General features: G+C 42.1%; 1 protein-coding gene across 1 annotated transcript in view; it reads right to left on the reverse strand.

The window, feature by feature from the left end:
* Positions 1 to 5,023: 5,023 nt before the first annotated feature.
* Positions 5,024 to 24,191, reverse strand: part of LOC308631628 (E3 ubiquitin-protein ligase MARCHF11-like) — a gene marked incomplete at both ends in the record, with an annotated part of 89,268 nt that continues 70,100 nt past the window's right edge. Inside the window, 2 exons of the mRNA XM_081263007.1 lie at positions 5,024 to 5,112; positions 5,929 to 6,121. Coding sequence (XP_081119133.1) covers positions 5,024 to 5,112; positions 5,929 to 6,121 — 282 coding nt within the window. The remainder of the gene's footprint in view (positions 5,113 to 5,928; positions 6,122 to 24,191) is intronic.

Consider the following 24,191-nt stretch of genomic DNA (forward strand, 5'->3'; position numbering starts at 1 on the left):
CGTGTTAAGATATAATAGAAGAAACTGACTCCGGGGAGCCTCAATGAGCTGGAGAACACAGGAATTTGGAGAGGCAGTGAGCTCTAATCTTGGGCCTTCCTGCTGGATTCTGTCTTCAGAAAGAACTAGTGAATGTGTTTACAGAGCAGGCCTGGTCCACCTCTGCATGTCACATCCCTGGTATCCCGAAAGACACCAGGACCACATGCCCGGTAGCATGACCAGTGTGGCTATTCTTATTTTCTTAAATAAAAATTGTCACCACCAACTTAGTTAGAGAACCTGTTTTAAGAAAACCACTTTATTGGTGTTTATTTTAAATATAGCTGAAACCACCAATTTTCAATGTCAAAAAGGGATGATATCCACGGTGGGCAAAGTGTGGAAAACAGGAACTCTAATATATTTGGAGGAAATACAAATTGTAAAGTGTTTTCAGAGGGAGATTTAAAAGGACTTTTCAGAATTCAACATGTGCTTTTTACTTAACTCCGATTTTTCCACTTTAGAATCTTTCCTACAGAAATACTCATGTAAAAGAGGTGTCCATTCAGGACTGTCCCTAAGGGCAAAAATGGGTAACAACCTAAATATCCATCGGTAGATGAAAGATTTAATGAATCACGTTTTAACAGAAAAAGAGCTCATGTTGTTGAATGGAAAAGACTGATTGCACAACAAATTGTATAGTATGGTCCCATTTACATGAAAAATAAAATACCTAAGTATCTGTGTGCCTATACATGTATAAGCTGAACAACAACAACAACAAAAATCCCAAGGGTATATGTTAAAGTGTCGACGGAAGATTTCTGCAAGGGAAGCGGCATAACAAAAAGGATTGTATTAGTGAAGGTCTCGCAACTTCAAAGATTTCATAATTACAAACTAAAATTTATGTGGGATGTGGGTGAGTGGATAAAGGTGTGTTATGTGGACAGTTAAGAAAATTTTAGAAGAACAAAATCAGTGCATGTTTTAAACAATTCCTTCACACAGTATTCCAGGGAAGACCAAAACCTCTTCCAGACATGAATTTGCCACTCACTTATTATGGTTAATAGATTAGGTTCATGATCTGCACCCTCTATTTGGGCATCCCCACCGGTGTAACAGGTTTTAGTTTGTTGCCTGGCCCGAGCTACGTGACACTAACATGTCGTGGTAACCACTCTCAGTGTCTGGATGCAAGCTCACCAAATGACTCTCTGTCCCCTGGGTCATCTCCTAGACCCTCCAGCTCTAGTCATTAATAAATGAGTTCAACTTGTGGCACAGGCTTCCTCTGAGTCACATGACCAGTGGAAGTGACAGCCTCCTACATTCTCAATGTGCAAAGTGTGGTGTGAAGAAGCAAATCCCCTGCCCAGGGTACTGTGCAAACCTCTGGGGGGCCAACATGGCCCTACAGTGGTTCTCACTCCTCTCTGAGTTAGCACCACCGGCTACAACATCTCAGAGATTTAAATCCTGTATATTAGTTTTCTTGTGAACAATCACAGTCTGAATGTCATCTACTCAAATATTTAAAAGAGCTTCCTAAATATAGTCTAAAACTACATCTCTTCCCACTTGACTTTCCTTAAATCAGATACGAACTGTAAAATAAATGTGGGTTGAAAATCAATTCACATTTAACCCACAGAAGTCTTCTGGAAAAAATTCAGTAATAGAAAAGTCATGTGCCAAGCATGTTTCCCCTTTAAGGCTCTCTGTCTGCCTCTAAGCAACTTTCCTCTCCCTCTGACAGTCTTTGCGTTTGCTCTCATTGTCATCTCCCCTGGAACAGAGAGGTCTTTTCCACTTGAGAACTACAGACCATGCATGCAGACAAGGTGAAGATATTCATCAGATCCTTACACGTTTGCCATTCCATCATCCAATACAGCAGCCACTAGTAACACATGGCTATTTAAATTACAAACTAATTTAAAATGTAGTTTATCACTCTCCCTAGCCACATTTAAAGTACCCGACACCCAAATTATCTAGTGTCCATGGTATCAGACAGCACAGATGCAAAACATTTTTGTCATTGCGGAAATTCTATTGAACAGACTTGATCTTGAAACACTAATAGCAAGGAAAAAAAATCTTGGGAAAGAAGAAAAGACATTAATTAATAATGAATGAAATCAACAAACAAATTCACTCTATCTGGAAATAAGCAAGCCAAATTCTCCAAGTAAATGAATGTTCTACAAATCTTGAAATTTCATTTAACAATTCAATTTCTTGCTATCTGTTATATACACTGGCTGGATTATAACATTTTTGGATGCTAGAATAATCGTCTTTGGATTTTCTGAATTTTTAAAAAGAACATTCAAAGTTGTCAATCTGTTCCTTCTCATTTAGGTATAATCAAGTCTGAAAAGGTTGTAGGACTGTTTCTGGCTATCCTGAAGTCCTCTGAATGAAGAGCTAATCTCGCATCCTCCAGCGGTGAGAAGGGGACCACCTCTTCACCTGTGGGGTTTCTATTCAGCTGTCACCCAGCTTGGCAGTCACTTCCCCAGAAAATCTGCTGAAACCTTCCCCTCCACACAACAATCCGGCATTAATCTCTCCCTGTATTATCCAGCTACCATTTTCCTGTGCATACTTCCATAGCGACACAGCCCAGTGATCCTTACTTTCACACCTGTCCTCCCTGTCAAACTAAATAACAAACAGAAAGAGATTCCCCCAAGATTAAGTTCATCTGGGGTGGCATTGCAATGGGAGCATACGTGTCACAACAAACTGAAGGCACTCAAGAGGCAGAAGCACTGGGAAGTCTTCAAAGGCAAAACGAGGAGCAATGCACCAAGTATTCTGAAACACTAATCCTTGGCCACGAGGATTAAAACCAAGGATGCTTAAGGATCAATAACACAGGTGATGCCAGACTGAGATTAAACAGGCGACTCATGGGCAGATGTCTTTGAGGAAGTATTCTCTGTGAGGTGGCAGTGGCCTTTCTGCAAGGTGTGGTCCTCACAGGGTTTCTTGTGGCACTTCTTGTTATCAGTCATAAGCATGGGACTCCAACTCTACAACTTCCCAATATTATTTTTTTTGTTGTTGTTGCACTTTGACAAAATGTCTCAGTTTTGATCCATTTTGATCTTTAGAACTCTCCCAGTCCCAGGAGGCCAGGAGCTCCCTGGGGACAGGAGAGGGGCTGACTCATTTGCAATCCCAGCATCCAGCACTGTGTCTGGCACACAGAACACTCCTAGTAAACATTTATTAAACTGACCTAAGCAAATTGCACCCAAAGTTGTAAACCTGCTTCTCACTAAAAGTCTGCCTGTCAGTAGTATTCAGGGTAGAACCAATGTAATTTTTGTTACTTTCTACATTTAATTAGCAGACAGCTGAATTAATTTGAAACATTATCGGGAGCAATAATACTGGCTATAATCCTGTTGGCTACCACTTTCTTTACTATAGTCGTTTCTCAGTTTTTTGAGAAAGGAAATCAGATTTGCTCAGAACAGACTAATTAGTGAGAAAGCCAAGTAAAATAAATAATGTTCAATCTGAATTCTTTAATTTTTTTTAAAACATTCAAATACATCAATGAATGATGGGATTTGGCTTTAATAAACTAAGACGATGAAAAGTATTGTTGGTATTTAAAATTCACTTTCAAAATGTCTCCAAAAATAGCAACTGTTTTTATTTCTGAGAAACTACTTTATAAAACGGACAAATGCTCAAATTACAAAAGAGAAGTCCAAATATGTCATGTATTACCCAAAGATCATCAGTTCATGTATCTGAGTCCTTAAAAGCAGAAATTGATTAATTTTGATTAAAATACTGACAGTAATCATCAAAACTTAAGAGATAATAAATGCAAGTCATAAAACTTAAGAAAATGATTTTCTAACCAGGAAATAAATGCCTAGTCCTTTTTAATGTTCAATGATATCAAGAAGTCAACTGGAACTTTCTTTCCCCCCCTCCAAGCTAAACTGAAAGCATAGTGATTCATTTATTTTTCATACTCCTTTTTTTTTGAAAATTTACTTTTAACTGATACATTAAAACATAAAAATTGTCTATTAAGCAGGGCACTATGTAATATTTCCATATATGTATGCCTTGTGTAATGTTTAAATCAGATTAAACGTACCTATCTCTTCAAGCATTTATCATTTATTTATGGTGAGAACTTTTGAAATCCTTTCTTCTGGTTTTTTGAAATGCTTCTCTTTATGGATGATCACAGTGTATAACATTCAAATCAAAAGAATAAACACTCTCTTTGAACTTGTCAAAGGACTGCATTTGTAGAACACTTTTGTGACTCTACATAGAACATTGCACTAGAGATAAAATCTGAATTGAGATTTCAGATATCTAAATGCTTGCATATGCATTGTTGCATTTAATACAGAATGTTCATATACATGATTAGCTCAATTATTTGGGCAACATCTGTTCAGTTTACCTATTATTCATGACATTTCCCTCCCTTCTGTGTCTCTTTCTGGCCTGAAATTTGATGAGTTTCTTTCCTATTGATCTTATATTAGTGACAAGGGAAGAAAGAAAAACAGGAAGGAAAATCTGGCTAATTATATTTTAGACATTCATAGTGACAGTTCCTTTTTAAAAATTAACTGAGGATTTTGAAATTGCTAGTTAAATAAACTAAGGCTGTAGTAAGTACAGACGTTAATTTAAGTGATCTAAAGTTATTTAAATGTTTCTGACTTATTCAAATGTGCTCAACCATTTCTAATTAATCACATAATTACTTTCTAACTGTTATTTCCTTTATTTGACCCAAACGATAGGGATTACTATTCCAAATTTTATGGGTGACAAAACAGAACCATGGAAAGATGATCTGGCCAAGAAAAGTCCAGGATTTGAAACCAATTCATTTGATCCCATTCCCTGGAACCTCCAGTCCTCAAGCTTTAGCATCAGAATTTAAGAGACACAGGCAGCCGAGCTCCACCCCAGAAAGTTTCTGATTCGGTAGGTCTGGATTGCAACCTGAGGATATGTGTAGGTGCTGCTGCTACCAGCCATCTAGAGACCACACTTTCAGAAACCACTGCTTTAAATCATGGCTACCTCCCTCCTTCAGCTCTTTCAACAGCCCTGAGGCTGGAAACCACATAAGAACAGAAAAATTCCCGTGATACCTCGGCGTCCCACTCTAACCACCCCCTGATACCAACTGACTGGTCATGACCCTAGTGTCTGCCTGTGGCACCTCACAGGCACCACATGAATTCGGAATGAATTGTCTTTCATTTTCTCATGGTATTAGGGAAAGGGCAGATCTGTCAAGGGAAATGCAGATGTAATCTTTCTATAGGGTCTATTTTATAAAATGTATGATAGGTTTTGTTTTCTGAGCCACTGAATTTATCATGTGAAACAATGAGACAGGAACCAACTAGGAACAGTGTCTGCAAATCCCTAACCTCTCAAGGAGTGCTTTCTGCCTCCAGGGAATCTGAGCCACAACCGGGTGCAGGTCTTTTAGGGTACTGTTCTCTTCCCCAACCACAATATTGCACAATATTGCCATCTGCATCAGCATGTGTTTCCCCCAAGTTTGTGAAAGGAAACTGGCTTGCTCCCCTTCCTTAGAAATAAATTATTGTCCTTATATTGCTCACTCCAATAATTTCTTCAACCCCTTCAACTTTCCTTTTAGTTGCAGAAGGTGCCATTTTAAACGGGCATTATCCTGCTAATTTTATCAAACTATACTGGAATACAAATGCTTTGCTTTGCTTAGGAAAGTGCCCAGATTATGAAACCCACCTTGACCCTAGGTAAGCAATTATCTGGAAAACCAAGATAATGTGGAACTGCAACATTCTATGAATATGAGATCCAAATGGTGAAAATATCATCGCTGAAAGAAACGGATTACTGATAGTTGGTGAAGGTTCAAGGTCATGGTCTTACCTATGCACACTAGATCCATAAAACCATACATTCCATAGCAGATCTGAAAAAGGATGTCCTTCCTCTGCCACACTGCATAGGGGCTGAAGGCTGACCAGAGGAGCCACGTCACACTCGCTATTAAGAACAGGGATCCTAGGATTACAGCAATCATCTGAACTTTCTCAACCAGTGTTATAGAAATGCTTTGCCACTAAAAGAAAAACAGAGGCATGTGAGAAAAAGACGCTGTATATAACTCAAAAAGGAAAAAAAAAAGAACATTTTCAGCCCCATGTTTCTCTTCATAATGCCAGACCCCTTGCAATCTGATCAGCCCCCAAATGAATTTTTCCATTTCATTCAGGCAATAAAAGAAAGACAAGCAGATAAAGATTAATGAATTGCCTTAACTTCATTATTTTTAGTAATTCACCATTCTACAAGTTTAATCTACTTTACTTCAGATAACAGTACTGAGTGTGAATAGCTGAGGAATATTTAGTACCTGGGAATCACATTATTATCTCTCATGAATGCATGAAATTAAATTTATCTGACAAATATATGGTAAGAACTCCTCTATTTGATATATTTTTTTAATTCTTAATACATCTGGCTCCTTAAAAGGGGGGGGGGAGGAAACATGTAAAAAATTTTAAAAAGAAAAGTAAGTTATATAAGAATATCAGTGAAAAAGTCATTTAAGATAATACACAGTAAAAAAAAATCATAAGGAAACCATGAAATTTACATTATCTGGTAGTGGTGAATTTCATCTGCACAGATATTACTGACTTTATTATCCAATGGGTAATCCACGAAGTCTTTTTATCAAGATTTAGAATTTGTATGCAGATGTGAGTATCCTGGAAACTCAGGCATTATATTGGCATACACTATTCACTGGGTAAAGTAATTTGTTCTCCTAAATATCAGTATTTGAGAGGATTCACAGTACAAATGATCAAAAATCCTTCAAGGGTGCTACCAACTTGAGAGGCTTAATTAGTCATGTTGTCACTTTCAAGTGTCTGGAACAGAAACAAACCTAGAATTATCATTAGGATTTGCCAGTCAGCAACAGAACCCGACAGGATCTTAGTCCCCTCTGTTTGGAGTCCATCTGTGACAACACATGGCTGATCAGAAAAATCCCAAGGTGCATGAAGCAGCCTTATTTTAAAAGTGAGTTTAAGCAATCAGTGTCCACTGGATGAGTTTGATATTTCCTTAAAGGCTTAACTTACCTTAAGTCTGAATCCTGTTACTATCACCACCTCTAATTCCCTCCCTCCCTCATGGTCCACTCTCCTTTTTGCTCTCATACATGCATAATCCAAAAATAAATAATCTATTTATAATATTTTAAGTCCATACTTGACCTTGCATATTCAAGTATGTTATTATATTCTGCATTTGTTGCAGATTAAATTCCAACATACATTTTAAATATTTTATATTCCAAAGTCGTTTTTCTTTTTAAAGACCGAACCAAACAATAAACAGTTATTTACTGGAAGAAAGATACTTCTGTTCATTTTAATGCAAAAATTCATTTATCAAAAAAAATAGTTCTTGCTTTTATCAGTCTGATAAATAATTAAACTAGTTAACATAATTTTATCACTACAAATGAATCAATGTTGTATTCCAAACATGATTTTAGAGTTTTTTTTTTTTTTTGTCTTAGCTTCCTGATGCAAACATTAATTTCAAACTGCCAGTCATCTGAATTTTAAAGCATTTTAAATTTGGGATCAGCAAACAAATACAAAGTGTCAATGTATCTTGTTCTTATTTAGTTTGATTCTCATTAAAATCTGTCTTAAATACAAGAATACAGTAACAACATAAAATGCCATCCTAGATGGACAGTACCTAATCTGTATGCCATCTTACCCTTTATCAATTTATTAATTGCATAATCAGATAGATGAGAATGGCACAGTAGATGACAGGCCACAGGACACCGTGCAGCAAGAGTGTCCTCTGTGTATGTATGTGTGTGTGTGTGTGTGTGTGTATGTCTGTGTGTGCGCACGTGTGTGGTTTTCACAAGGTGTTCACATGCTCAAACACGTACACATGAATCATAGTTGAGGGTAGCCACGAGTGAGAGAGGAGAAGTCCTCTCTATCATCTATTTTTCTGTTGCCAATAATTCTTACGATGTTACAGGTTCATTATGTAACTTTAGTGGAATTAAATTCGGGCAGTTCCATGTCACAGAATTCACAATATATGGCTTCGATTAGACCTTCTCATAAATTGATCTAAGCTTGCTTTCATGATAGCTGGGTAACAACATGGTAGCCATGGGCACAGAGTGGTGTATCCCTTTTAGATGCTCTGATTTGGGAGGACTGTGATGACAGCTGGATGTGGCTTTGGAGTTTCCTGGGACACAGGATTGGGGTGGCCACACATGACCCTGAGGTGTCAGACCCCTCGTCTCCTGTGTGGCACACATCTAACTCACCAGGTAGAGCCTCTCCTTGGAAGGAAGGTGAATGAATAAAAGGAGAGTTATCAGAAGCATGGATGCTGCCCACTTGTTTGGTGACACCAAATTTAAAATGCTTTGAAATTCAAATCTCTGGCAGTTTAGAATCATTGTGCTTCAAACCACACCAGGAAGCTGGGAGAAAAGAACAACTCTGGATTACAAAGCACTGGGAAGCTTAATTATTTCTATTATCATAGAAATTGGTTTTTTGTCATGGATACAAGTAGCATTTTGAGACTGTAACGCTTGTTTTTAAAGAAAAATAAATTGTGCACAATCTGTAATGAAGAACCCCCACAAAGTTTCGTTATATATGGCTCCAATAGTAACACAAACTACATCAGTAATGGTGCAAAGGTGCAAACGTGTTCAAAGGTAAGTCGATGCTCTTCATATACGGGTGAACCTTAAAATTAACAACATTTCACTGAATAGCTAGTAAGGATGAACCATCATTTTGAAATCAAAATTATTAAATACAGTACTGAGAGTAGGTTTCCCCTTGGACATAACATCATCTTGGCAATGCCCATGCCCACTACGTGCCACTCTTTTGTATATTTACCATCATGTACATGGAGGGGACTGCTACTAGTCTCCTTCTAAGAAGAATAAATGACTTCTATGGTGGGAAACCAGCCAGAGACCTTGCTATCAGAAGGCAGTATCTTCTTATGGAGCTGTGTTCATGGATTATTAGTTTGGACAATAAAAGTGACAGATGAGTCACGTGGGGCTTCTCTCTCTATCCCATGGTACCCAAGATCTGGATTTAAGTTCCTAATATAATTCGAAACTTGAACAAATGTTTCAGTGGCTAAACACACTTTTCTCCCCTAAAGAGACATATAGGAGTGTGAGTGTGTCTGTGTGTGTTTCTGTGTGTATTTTTTTTTTCATTTAACTTGATTCCCAGCTTTGGGTAAGAAGGTAATATGACAATAACTGGATTGCTTCTAAATAATTATTATCATTTTGTTTCCTTCTATAATATTGGAATGTGACTCAAGTTCCTGAAAAACTCTTTACTCCTATACAACCACGCTCTGCACCCACTGTTCCCAGCAAATGTGAAGTCAATGGGCTCCTCCTTTGGAAGCTCACCTCATTTGGTGCACAAGGAGAGACAGTCTGACAGCACCAGCTACGATCATCTAGGACCACTAACTGCCAGGCATCTCTCCAAGTTGCATGAATTAACTCTGAATCCCCACAACTACTCTATGAGGGAATTATTATCTCCACTTTAAAGATAAGTCAACTGAGGCAGAGAGAGGTTCAACAACTTGCCCAGGTTACACATCAAGTCAGGATTGGAGCTGAGAGACAGGCCAGGCCTCCTGGTTCCCAGATCTTGCTCTTAACCCTTAGGCTGTACAGCAATTCTGCTGAGCTTTGGTGACATCCATGGCACACATCCCATCTTGGCAGCATCACACCTTTTCCTGACTCCAAAAGCACGACATCCAACTTCTCTGGCCTATTGGACATGTCCTGATCCTGCATGCAACCCTCGGGGCAACATCAAAGGCGGGCTGTCCCTCTAAGCTCTATCAAGGAGGACAGGATATTTGGATCAGCCTATATCCTCAGTGCTTGACCCTCAACTGTTACACAAGGGTAAAAGAAAGTTATGGGAGGAGAAGAAGAGGAAGAGAGGGAGGAGGGGGAGAGGGAGGAAAGAGACAGTGGAGACACCCTTCAATTCCGCTTCATCTCTTTTTTAATCTCCCCAGTGCATGCACTCATTGCTTTGGTCCCTCTGAACATGTTCCTTCCTTGACATGCTGGGTCTTCCCCTTTTCCTACCTGATTCTGTTTTGTCCATTCACACCTGGTTCTAACGGCACCTCTTCTAAAAATCTAGCCCTTTATGTCCTTCCCTGCTGAGTATGATCTCTCTTTCTTGGCCTCCAAACCCAGTGTTGACACATCTGCTTAGTATTAAGTTCTTTCTTACTTCAATGCCAGAGAGAATTTATTGTGGTTTAGGTGTGAGGTGTCCCCCCCAAAATCTCATGTGTGAGACAATCAAGAAAGTTTACAGGTGAAAATGATTGGGTTATGAGAGCCTTAACCTATTCAATGCATTAATCCCATTGAATGGATTAACTGGGCAGAGTTAGAGGCAACTGGGTGTGGCTGGAGGAGGTGGGTCACTGGGGGCATGCCTTTGGAGTTTTTATTTCATCTCTGCTTTCTGATTGCCACATCCTGAGCATTCCTCTTCTACACCTTTCCATCATGATGTTCTGCCTCACCTTGGGCCCAGATCAATGGAGTCAGCCATCTATGGACTGAGATGTCTGAAACTGTGAGCCCCAAATTAACTTTTACTCCTCTAAAATTGTTCTTGTCATGTCTTTGGTCACAGTGGTGAAAAACAACATTTACCTTTCTATTGTTCGTAGATTGCAAGTTTCACAGTGGCAGAAGGTGAGTCTTACCCACCCCCCCACACACACACCCTGACACCCCTGTGTGTTCACCAGGCAGCTGAACATACCCAGCAAATGCCTGACACGTGTAGGGTTTGATACTGTTTCCATCACCTATCTGAACACTACACACTCTACATCTACTCCAGTGTTGCTAAAGGGTAAAGCCTCAGTTCTGGAAGAACCACTTCTCAGTGAGCTGAAAAGTGAGAATTCAAACCCAGAACTACTTCCAAAGCCTGAAGGCTTTCTAAAATACCTTCTTTGTCTTCCTTTCACCTGCTCTCACCCCTGCTCTGCCTACTTAAACAGAAACATTCGATATCCAAAAGGAAAAAACAAGATGAGCACAATTACACCTAGCTAAGACATGGTGGTGGGGAAGGAAAACAGTCAACTGGTGCAAAAAGTGTCTCAGCAGATGCCAATCAAATCTGACCACGACCATGTTGTTGCTCTGATCAAAATATCTAGTTGACACAGGGATATCTCACTGACCTCAGAGAAGAAAGGAGGAGGTGGAAAAAAAAAGAATGAGGGGAAAAAAAGAAAAACAAAGCAAAGCAAAGCTAGGAATTTTCTTTGAAGAAATGTCATAAACTCAAGCCAAAGCAAGGCCCAACGTCTCACCTTGTATAAATAACTTCCGGCCAGTAAAATAAGCACTTGAGAAAGGCAGACACATCGTCACATCTCCAGGAAGCTATTTAGAAGATGCACCTGTCATTCCATTGACTGAAAGTGTCAAAGCACCTTCTCAGTTTAGAACCCAATTTCCTCCCTGAAAATGACCATGGGCTCAGAGGGAACCAGGCTGCACCCAGAGCAGGCCAGTGTGCTCTGAGTTAAATCCTTCCTTCCGCAGTACTGCTTCATCTTTGCTTTTACGAGGCAGGCCAGATATGAATCATTACTTAATAGATTTGTAGTACGATGATTTGTACTGTGCAGAATGGCAGGGGGTTTACTCGCCAGCGCCACAGGAGAGAACACCTGCTCTTAGGAGTGCCCTCTTCAGAAAAAAAAAAAAAAAATGAATTTACCCGAAACTTATTTTCAATCAACTTTAAACGGTGTTTAAATTGCACCACTAAAGCTGGGATGGGAAATGTTGGCAGAAAAACATCTCAATGTGCATTTGGGATGACGTGCAGAGACAACATGCTGTTAATTACACACTCGCTCTCTGTAGAGTTGTGTTTATAGGTTGCAGATTAAAAGTGATTTCAGGCTTTGGTAGGGGCCTCCTCTGCTTAAAAAAAAAAAAAAGCATCTTCATAAACTTATCTGAGCTGGGATAAAATCAGACAAAAGGAATTTGCTTTGCCTGAGAAAAGATGAGATCTAAACAATCCAGAGAAAATTTAAAAAACACAGAACTGCTTCTCTGGAAAGGTTCACAGCAGTTGACTAAATAAAAGAGGAGATATAATGACTGGTCCTAAAGATAAGAAGAGTAGTTAGAAGATAGCATAAATAACATTATGCCAAGTAATAATGCCACAGCATAGATGAAACACATAAGTTCTATGAAAAAATTAATTTACCAAAACTGACTCAAGAAAAAATGGAATATATGAATACTTCTACATAAAATAAACTGAATTTGTATTAAAAACCTTTCCACAAACAAACTGGCAAACACCTCCAGGACCAACCAGGTGGTTCTACCAGACGTTATCAAACATTTAAAGAAAAAAAATTAGTATCAATCTTTCACATTCTCTGTCAGAAAACAAAAGAAAACAGAACATTCCCCAACTCATTTTATGAGACCGGCACAACACTGTTTTGCAAAACCCAACAAAAACAGTACAAGAAAAGACCCAGACCAATATTCCTATGAGCACAGGTGGAAATAAAAAACCTTTTTTGAGTGTTAATGACCCAAATTCAACAATATACACAGACATTAATGTGGTATGAGTGGGTGGGGGTCATCCCAGAAATGCAGGGTTGATAGAACATTCAAATACCAATCAATGAGATTAACCACATGAACACACCGAAAAAGGAAAAAAATTCCTCCAAATAGATGTGAAAAAATAAAAAAAACATTTGACACATCCCCATTCATGGTGAAAATCGGGGAGAGAAGGAAAACTCTTTAACCTGCTAAGAACATCTAGAAGAATGTAATGCAAGGCTCATGCTTAATTGTGGGGGAGGGGGGAATGCTTTCTTTTCCCAAATCAGGAACTAAGCTAAGATATTCATCTTTATTACTTCTCCCTGGTTTTGAAGTGAACATCTTAAAAAAATGCAATGACATAAGAAAAAAGAAAGAAAGAAAGAAAGAAAGAGTACATGGACTGTAAAGAAAGAAATATGAGTCTAAGACTGTCTCTATTTGTAGATGATTATCTGTATAGAAATCCTCGGGAATCTACAGAAAACCCAGAAGAATTAGTAAATCAATTTAGCAAAGCCTCAAAATGCAAAGTTAATAAATCAGTATCAAATATATTTAAATATCAACAGCGAAAATAGGAAAATAAAATTATAAATGGAAGAAATATGTTTTTGAGATTCTGGTTTCAACTGAATCTCAAACACTAAAAGCTATAAATTACTTAGGACTGAATTTTTTTAAAGATAATCTATAAATTATTCTAAAAGAAATTAAAGAAGACCCAAACAAACCAGAGTTACAGATTAGATGACTCACTATGTTTTAAATAATCATTCTTCCCAATTTTAATTTCTAAACCTAAAATGAAAGGAAAATGGTATTAGAAGAATAAAGAAGAAATAAAGCTTTTATTATTGTTATTCATGTTTTTGAAAAAAGTGATGATTCAGTTAAAATGGTCATAAACCAGCTGATGTTAAGCAATTTAAGTTTAATTCACAGAGATCAAAAAAGAAAACAAGCCAAGCTTAGCAGCCCATGCCTGTAACCCCATAGACTTGTGTGGCTGAGTCAGGAGGACCACAAGTTTGAGGCCAGCCTCAGCAACTTAGAGATAACCTGTCTAAAAACTAATAAATAAATAAATAAATGAATAAATAAAGGGATTGGGAAGGAGCTCAGTGGTAGAGCACTTGTCTAGCACATGTGAGGCCATGGGTTCAAGCGCCAGTTTCATAAAAAGAAAAAGGAAGAGCCAACTTCCAAATCTTTGATTGTAATTTTTAGGACCAGACAGGAGAATATCCTTTCTATTCTCTTTCTCACATACAACGGTCTTTTCTCCCACTTCCTGGGCTACTGGTAACACATGTCCTTTGAGGGACAGTGTTGCAACCATAGCATCTTCCCTTTAATCAAAATGCCAGGAACTAGATCACATGACCACGGAAACAAAGAAGGCACCTAGGTGTCCTGGGCACATGGTGGCGGTGAGTGTTTCAAGTTGTTTGAGATTCGGTTGAAACCACAATCTCAAAAACACACTTCTTCCAGAAACCTAGAAATCCCCATAAGTTTGCCAGGCCATGTCCCAGGACTATGGCAGTGTCCTCCCCAGGGTTTACACCTCAGGGAAGGTTACCTTGGGGTTCCTAAGACAGGTGTCTCGGGGACCCCGGGCCTGGGTCCCAGGATTACAAACAGGAAGGAAATAGGGCTGCCCTTCTGCTTCAGGGCCAGAAGCCAAAGGTCCTGCATGCAGCAGGACAAAGGCAAATCTGACCCAGGGCCATGTGAAGCAGCAAAGGGACCAAGAGGCAGGGCCAGAGCAGCCTGATAAGCATGGAAAGTTCCCGGTTCAGTTCTACAAAAAATCAATGCAAAGTGAAAGTCTGGCTATTAAATGAGAATCAGGGCAAGCAGAGCCCAAGGCCTTGGAGTAGGGAGGGATGCTAACAGGAGAGGCACCTGTGAGTGGCCAGAGACCAGGACACTCATTACACGGGGTACATGAGTCCTTCAGAGAAATGGCTCTCCAGAAAAACCCTCCAATGAAAGCTATTCTGTATCCAGATGCCAAGTCCTTGGAATCAGAGGGAACCTCTGGACTCCCCTAAAAAGATGATGATAGGAAGTTGGAAGGTTGTGTCTGAGACAAACCCTTGGAGTGACGAGGAGGAGGAACAAGCATTTGAACACAGTGATGAGTGTTAATTTATCAGCTATAAAATATGGATTCCACGTGAACCATACCACAGATCCTAGATATCACTTGAGAAAGAGTCTATCTGTTCCTCCGTTGATTTTCCCTTATTTCTTCTGGAACCACTCAGTGTTATCTCTTGTTCTTTCGTGCTTGTCAAAAGTTTGTTAGTCCAGATGCAATAGTTCAAATATTAAAATAAAAATACACACTATCCCTTCAGGTGTGTATGTAAGGGCCGGAGCTACCTCTCCTCCCTGTTTTGTTTTCTTATAACAAAACAGATGCTATTCATGATTTTGAGGCAGGGAAAATTTCCCCAGGTGTCCATGGTTTAATATAGTTAGTCTTAGTAACTTTATTTTTCCCCATCTGATTTAAAAGTGTGTGTCTGTGTTTAATGCATTTTTATTTCATTACTCCTCTCAATATTCAGTATTAATTATGTTTAAATATAGGCTCCCCAGGTGACCCAGTATCTAAGTAATTAGTAGGTGATCATAACTGGATATACTTGTTCTCTCCACAAGGAGTTGAAAGCTACTTTTGCTAAAGGAGCTTATTAAAACTCTCAATGGACTACTGCTGTTTCCAGCTTTGTTTTGAGCAGGATTTTCATTGAAAGCAGCTACCTTCCCATTTTAGTTCATGCAGGCCAAATACTGCAAATTCTCCTGGTGGTAAGAATAGCACCCTTGGTAATTAGGAACCACAGCATGAGGCAGATCACCTCTTCCTAGAAACTCATGCAGAGTCTTTTACAATGTGTTTATTTCTTGGCTACTGGGAAGCAGTATAATGTGCTAGGACAGAGAGCTGTGAATTGGCTCTACCAGGAAGCAGTTCTTCTCATAATGGCCTCAATGTTTTTTTTTTTTTCCTATGAAAAATATTTGACATTAGCAATTGCCACGGTTTGGATATGGTTGGAGTGCATTCCAAAACTGCACGTACTGGATGCTTGGTTCTCTGTGCAGTGATACTGGGAAGTAGTGCATCCTTAAGGGAGGTGCCTAGTGGGAAGTAATGAGGTCATGGGGAGTGCTGTCCTCACAAAGGACTAAAGCTTGTCTTGTTACTTCTGAGAGCAAGGTGTTATAAAAGAGCAAGTCTGGCCCCTGAATCTCTCTGGCAACACATCTTGCCATGTGATTCCCCTACTTCTACACCACTGTGCTACCATCCATCATGAGGCCTTCATGGAGGCAAAACTGATGGGGCCACCTGATCTTGCACTTTAAACCTCCAAAACTATAAGCTCAATAAACCTCTCTGAATTATAAAGGACCCAGCCTCAGGTGTTTTTGATAGCAACAGAAACTGAACTAAGGTACCTCTCAGAATAATTGTGCATCGAGGCCTCCCCAACTTTCTCTCCTTCCTGAACTGATGTTCTAGGGATTTACCAATGAATGACTCCTAGACCATGAAGTGGCTGATTCAGTGAGAGGAAGCACACAGTGCATCTAGCTGAGTGTCAAATATGCATTGCCTGTGACACAGAACTGGGCTCTGCTTCAGTTCTTGGCTAGAGTCATGCTGAGGGATGACACCATCGATGTAAAAGTGCTCATGGAAGTCTACCCTCCTTAAGCATCTGGTACATATAAGTGGATTTGTTCAATGTGTACTTGTCAGATCCCCGGCACATGTCACATACCGTAGAAATCACTAGCCTGAGGAGAAATTTTTATTCTCAGGAGATTACTGGCCAAGCAGAACAAAACCACACAAATCTAAAAGTCACAATACAAATTGGTGTGGATTCATAGAGGAAAGTGTGCTTAGTGCATGTTCGAGAAGCTGCCTCTGCAGCATCTTCAGGGGAAGCTTCCAGAACAAGGTGGCATGGGAGCCAAGTTTGACAGGATGGGTTGGCAAGGTGGAGAAAGGGCTCAAGACTTGGGGTGAAGGAAGGAAACACGTGCAAAGGAGGTAGTGAGATTCTGATTGTTGCTGGAGGGTAGAATCCATGTGGGCAAGCAGAGGGGGCTTCCAGAATTGGCCATGGGATTCAAATATTATTCTATGAAGTACAAGAAAGTGCAAGATCTGAATGGGACTGGCTGGCTGGCCTGCTTAGTCTGCTTGTAGCTTCTTGCCTTCTTCAAAGATGAACACACTGGTCCATCCTAACCCATGGGTTTCTCTGTCATGTGGTTCTTACCCACAAAAAGGCATCCATTTTACTATGGTGTTGAGTAAGGAGATGTTTTGACCAATAAGACATGGGAGAAGGGACCGCACGTCAACTCTGAGCATAGACTGCCGCTCTCTGGGAAGTTTCTGCTTCCTCCCTCTAGGAAGCCATGCCATGTAAGAACTGCAACTACCTTGAAGCCACCAAGCACCAACATGGAGAGGGCCCTGGGCCTGGGACACCCTGAGCTGAGGAAGACCCCCAAGCACTGGGGTACTGGCAACATGAGCCAAGAAGCTGACTTGGAAGTGGCTCTTTCAGCCCCAGATCCCTCAGCAGATGTCCCATGAATTGCAAGCAGATGGCCCCATGGAACCCTTGCAGACCACAAGATCATGAACAGAGTAAAAACAGTGGTTTGGAACCACGAAGAATCAGGAATAGTTTTTTCTGTGCATTGCAGTGAGACATACGCTAAGGTTCAGAAAAGCAAGCTCTGGGTAGATCCTCAGCGGTGGAGTCCTCGTTCCCCCACCCCTTTCCTTCCCAGTCTTTAAAGCGAAGATCCTCACTAAATCATCCCTAGGCCCCTTTCTCCAATTCCCTGGAATGCTACTTCTCTTCAGTATTCCGCCTTCTCTTTCCTCCCCACCTTTCCTCTCCTCCTCCCCCTTATCCCCTGTTCCCCACAGGCACCTTAGGAATTCTAGAACCAAAAGCCCTTAAAAGCACCAGATCCCTAAGGCTTTGAAGGTGACGGAAGTGTTCCACAACTAGGTCGTGGTGATGGCTGCATGAGCCTATAAATTACTAAAATTCACTGAAGAGTACACTTAAAATACGTGAATTTTATGATATGTAAATTATGCCTCAATAAAGCTAATTTTAAAGCCCGGGATGGGGGGGGCTTTAAAAAAGCAAAATGAGTGAAATCCTTTTGGCAATCAGTTGCTTAGTGTGTGTGTGTGTTATCTTCTATTGTAAGAAATTTGAAATGCATTTAGTTTTTTAAGAGTTACATATAACTCCTGGTATAATCAAACAAGGAGAAGATTAAGAAGGCCGCTGGCCTAAACACTGTCTGCTGGCCCCTCTCTCCTGGATGGCTCTGTTGTTGCCTAATGAGTTTAGACTCTGGGGTCAGATTTGAATCCGAAGTCTGATACTCCAACTTTTTGCTATTTGACTTGAAGAAGGACCTTTTCTTCCTCAAGTTTAAAATAGGATGACAGTAATGATTCCCTAAGGTTGTAGTGATACATACACACACACACACACACACACACACACACACACACACACACAAACAGTGCACCTGGTCACACAGTGTACATCTCTGAGAGAGAAATCTCCGAGCCCTCTGCTTCTAGATGCTTCTAGAGGAAGTCTGATGAAGGGTGTTTGTGATGTATGTGACCCAGGCGGCCCTTTCTCCCAGTTGTACCCAACCACATGTCGTAACCCCTGATATCCTACTGTGGCTTCCATATCACTTTCCTTGAAGTGCAAAGAAATCTGTTCACTGACATCAAGACGTGGAAATCTCTCAGGCAATCTGCAGCTCACTATTCCCCAGGAAAGGAGAAGAAGAGCAGGTATGACATCTTCTTGTATTTTCCCTTTTATTTTGAGCAGTACTGCAAAGCCACCACCAAATTCCTCACTGTCCTTCAGTTTTTCCAGCAGTAAGTTTTATAGGGATAACGGCGAACAAGCTTTCCCTCATTCAAGAGAGCTTAAATGTTGCTCAGCTGTTCACACTTTAATTGAGAAATGTGGCAAGACCCCCCAGCCTCAACCCAGAACACCTGACTGTCCAGTGAGGGAGGAGACACACAACCTGCAATTGCTGGGGACTTCAGGGATCCAGCGACTGCAGGCTACAGAGAGCACAGAGGAAGTAGGCATGCTCTGGGGTTTTGACGCATCAGTAGAAGTACATGAGGCAGAAAAAAAGTGCCTATCAGAAGGCTAAACACATCTCACTCTTTGAGTTTTAGTACTGTTTTTTTTAACCTCATTTTATCTTTCACTTGTCTTTCCTAATACATCTGAGCTCTCCTCCCATACACAGTTTTCAAGTCAACAGCAAACAAATAGTGCCTTGCTTACGGCAGTCTTCTGGTACAACCTCTGGTTTCTACCTTTCAATTGCCCATAATCTATTTGCACACTAAGGTCGAGGCATGGGAAACAGGAGCGAAACAACGCAGGGCTGTCCTGAAGCCACAACCTGTTCAGAAGAGACTGCGCATTTCCTATGGGAGCTGAGCAGGGGGACATCAAATGAACTAAAGCAATCCAGAACGGCTTCCTGGGGGAGGCAGGCCTCTCTGTGTATGACAGGGAAAACGTGGAGAAGTCAGTCCCCGAGGCGAGGCTCCAAGGAGGGAGATAAGCAGAGCCGCCTCTGTGGTGCTCACTTAAAATAAGGCTGTATCTGCAGACTCCAGAGGAGCCACTAGAAACGTCAAAGTGTGGTCAACAATCTGGCAGATCTGTCTATGTCACCCAGCAGCACAACTTCTCTGCTCCCTGTAAGTGCAGCTGACCTAATATTCCACACACACGTATGCTTCCCCAAACACACGGAGCTCCCTTGCACGCAGGGACCCTTGTGACTTGGCACAGGGCAGAGGCAGGGCTTCAGAACTCCAAAACTGCTGGGTCGGTGAATGATGTCACGCTTTATTTTGTCCCTTTTCAGGAGTGACTTGTTCCGACAGCGTGAAAGGATCCCAAAGTCACATTACCTTCTGGTTCAAGTCAAGTCATTCTCAACCAAGTCTGGTTTTGCCTCACCCCTGACCCTCCTGCACAGGGATGTCAGATGATACCTGAAGACACCTGAAGATACTGGAGATGATGCCACCAGCAGGCATCTGTGGGGCAGAGGACAGTTAAATAGCCTATGAAGCACAGGACAGACCACACCACAAGAAATGATCTGGTCCCAACCGCCAAGAGTGCCGAGGTCAAGAAGCCCCATTGCATTCCATCATGCACAGAAACGGGCGCTGTGTGTAGGCTGGGGGTGTCCTGGGTGTGACCACTCAAGTCTTTTGGAAGAAGTGAAGCGGGAAGAGTCTGAGTCTTCTCAAGATAACTGCACTTGGTTTCCTGGGAAGTTTGGCAGCAGTGTGTGCCTCAAGTGTGTCCCGGGTCATCTGAACCACAGAGTGACCGTGTCCAGGGAGCGTGAGAGTGTGGAGCAGATGGGGTGATGTCAGGACAGAAACTGACGTGCTGGCAGGTTGGACAGACAAGCTGGAGACCTGCTCAAGTTCTGTGCCATTCTGCCTGCAATAAGCCACTTGTCTACACAGAGCACAGCAGGCTGATTTTAAAATAAATGACAGATAACTCCACGAAGCATCAGTGAAGGGAGGAAATGCACATTTTAAGGATTTCCTTACAACTAAGAATAGAGATATGGATGATGGATGGATGGATGAATGGATGGAGGGATGGAGGGAGGGAGGGAATAAGGGGTCCATAGACAGCCTGAGAGAACCCTCAGCCAAGGCTACAGCACGGCCTGGGCACTGACCATCCAGGACACTATCTGACCATCCTGCACTGTATCTTTATCTACTGTAATCACCCAGATTAGGAGAACAGGTGTCCTTTCCTGTCTTTAATTAGAAATTGGAGAAAAGCTACCCCTAAAGGCAAGGATAATGCTAATAAGTTCTTCCTGAACTGCTTCGAGATCTGGCCACACTTTAGGCCCTCCTAAATGGTACAGCTGAGAGCTGGCTCTGGTGGGCATGGGCAAGAATAAATGTGTCCACTGAGGACAGAATTCAGCCTACTTAACATTTCCATGAACACAATTTAGGACTTATCCGCATAAAAACATGGTTGGAAGGAGCAAAAAAGGCCCCAGAGGCCCTTCATTTTAAGAAAGAGATGAGTGGCCCATGCAGAAAACCAGCCTGCTATGTGGGACCAACCCGGCCAGGGGACCTCAGTGTGACCCCTGATCAGTCCAGGGTTCCTGCCCTCGGCCGTGGTGCCTCTGAACTCATCCTGATGCCTCTCGTATCCTCACGTGGTGACCCTTTTCTCATTTCCATTCCCTCTTCATTCTTCCTGGCCAACCCAGGGGAGCTGGCCCGTTACTCAGGAAGTGGCAGACCGCCTGCCTGGTGAAAAAGAGGTGGTGACAGGGGAGCCTGTGACCCTCCAGGATGGCTGGGCCCGGCCTGCAGGTTTAGTAAGCAGATGTGCTACTTATGGAAATTTCCATCACCCTGGCAAACATTCCAGGGTAATGAATATTATGAAGAAATGAATATGAAATTACCCACCCGACAGCTGAACCTTCCAAGCAACTGCACTCGTGCAGGGCATTTATCTGTCATAAGATGCAGAAGCACATTTCCTGGAGCTTTCCCGCCCCAAGAGATGCTCGGAGGGGGAAAAAAAATGAAGAGAGTGGTTTGGAGAAGAGGGGAGAGCCTGAGAGAAGCACCATTGATTTCTGAAAATCAGATTACCGTATTATAGCTTTTTAGGCAGTGATGTCCCTGTTAAAGGGTAATTTGTTTTTCAGTAAGCATCTCTGACAAAGGTTTCATGACCGCAGGTGCCAGAGCTGGCCATGCTCTGCAAAGTAAAATAAGGCCACTGTGCCCTCCAAATAATTAATAAATTATTAAACAGCTACAGCTGTACTAAATGCCCCGGCTTTAAAAAGCAAGCCTGCAGCTGGGTATTTCAGAGCCAAGAGACAGGAGAGGGAGAGCAGGCCAGGGGCTGTGGCCGATTTGACTCAGCCAGGAGGAGGAGAGGGACCTGCCGGAGGGCAGAAGTGTCCCCAGGGCAGCCCAAGCTACAGGTGTGGAGAGGGAGGATCCATGCCTTGCTTCCGGCAGCTAGCGGGACAGGACGGCATGGCGTGAAGAGGAGGCTGCAGAGCAGCAGGTTCAGAGCCAGCACCGAGGCGAAGGGCGCTGAGGTAGCCACCGGGGTCTCAGGAAGCCGCTTTCTCCTCACAGGCCACACAGCACACAAGGAAGCAGCCACTGAGAAGCACATGCCCCAGGGCATTGTTCTCCATAGTCGAAGAAGCACAGCTCTCCTCTGAGTGCTCTGCTCAGTTGCACAAGTGTGTGTGTGTGTGTGTGTGTGTGTGTGTGTGTGTGTGTGTGAGAGAGAGAGAGAGACACTGTTCCTGTGTTCTCCACCTGCTGTCATGATGGTCAACATCACAAGCCTTGAAAGGGTCAGGTGAGTGCTCTAAATCTGTCTTTTCCTACTTGAACTTGGAAATCTGCTAGACCTCCACAGATTCAGCTCCTCGTCTGCAAAATGGGAATGATAATACCTACATCACAGATCTGTGAGCATCAAGAAAGAAAGACATGCATTTGGTTTCTGCTCCATTTCTTGGCTCTTAATCTATAGTCATAGTGTCTTGTATGAAAATCAGATGGCTGGTGCCTTGGGTAGCCTCATGATAGGGAACCAGCTGAGTGATCAGAGGGTCGCAAATTTCAGCCCCACCCTGGTCTCCAGGGAGGGGAAAGGAAATGAAGTTTCGGTTGGTAGCCAATGGCAGATGATTCAGTCATGTCTATCAAAAGGACACAGTTGAGAGAGTCCTTGGCTGGTGCTCAGTGAGGGACTTTGCACCCTCTCTCACACACCATCCCAAGTCATATGCTGTACACATCCATGAAATTAAGGAAAGCATTTCTCTGGGTTCTATAAGCCAATCTAGCAAGTGATTGAACCCAAGAAAAGGTTGAGAGAACCTCCAATTTATAACAGCCAGAAGCACAAATGAGAGCTCAAGTTGGGATAGCTATCGGCATCTGAAGTGAGGACAGTGATGTGGGATTGGGCCCTTACCCTGTGTGATTTGATGCTATCTCAATGTAGTTCAATTTATCAAGTCAGAATTGAGTCACATAGTGGGACACCCAGTTGGTATCTATGGAGAATCAGACAGACACCACCATCTAGTACGAGAAGTAAACTGTTGGAGTATAAAGAAGAAATAGTATTTGTTGCATCTATGTTAGTCATCTTTACCTCACTGTAACAAAATACCTGAGATAATTAACTTATAAAGAGGAAAGGTTTATGCTGACTCAAGGTCAGGCCATGGTTGCTTTGTAGGCCTCCAGTGGGGATGCCAGAGGGCTGTGGCAAGAAAGTCATATCAGAGCAAGCTGGTCACTCCATAGCCAGGGTTTCACAATCCCCTTAAAGAGCAACACTCCCATGATCTAAGGAGCTCTTACTAGGTTCAGCCTCCTAAAGATGCCACCACATCTGAACAGTGCCAACATGGGGACCAAGCCTTTAGCACATGAACTTCTGAGGAACGTTTAATATTTAAATTACAGCACTCTGTCCCTGATCCCCAATGGTTCGTGTCCGCCTCACAATGTGAAATGCAGTTAGCCTACCCCCAAAAGTCTCTAAAGTCTTAATTATGCCAGCACTGCTCAAAAGTCCCAGGTCCCAAGTTTCCACCTAGATTCAAGGCAAACTCAGCTGTGAGCCCTTGCAAAAAAAAGTCAAAAAGAAATGTGCACAGTAATGGTACACGCACTAGGTAAATATTCCTATTCTGATAGGGAGAAATAAGAAAATAATAAGGAGGGATTTGGCCCAAAGCAAGACCAAAACCCAGCAGGGCAAATATTAAATCTTACATCTCCATACCTGGCATCCAGGGCACACTGTATCTGGATGTGGGTTCCCAAGGGCTTGAGCTTTGCTGGTGGCAGCCTCCCTCTTGGGCTGAATCTGCACACTGCCCACAGCTCCCCGAGGCAGACATTCCATGTTCCTGGGGTCTCTGCTGCAGCGTCGGCATCATTCCCCTGCCATCAAACCTTTCCCTGTCAGGGGCTGCCTGCAGAGACTCCAACATGGCCTCCCCTGGAAATCCTGGTACCAGCTTCCACGGCCCAGTAACTCTTGCGTTCCGCATGCCAGCAAAGCCAGCATCACGTAGAGACACCAAGGTCTGCTGCCAGCACAAACTTCACGTAGGTCTGCCTCAATCTGCAGCAGTCTCTCAGTCCCTTGCTAGCTGAACACAGGGAAAGGAATCCTGGGGAGTTCTGAGCACGCAGGACACCCTAGGGCTCTTCACTGAAAAGTTTCTGCTCTAGAAGGTT

Source organism: Spermophilus citellus (genome assembly GCF_964194105.1).
Source record: "Spermophilus citellus genome assembly, chromosome: 12".
NCBI classification, from domain to species: domain Eukaryota; kingdom Metazoa; phylum Chordata; class Mammalia; order Rodentia; family Sciuridae; genus Spermophilus; species Spermophilus citellus.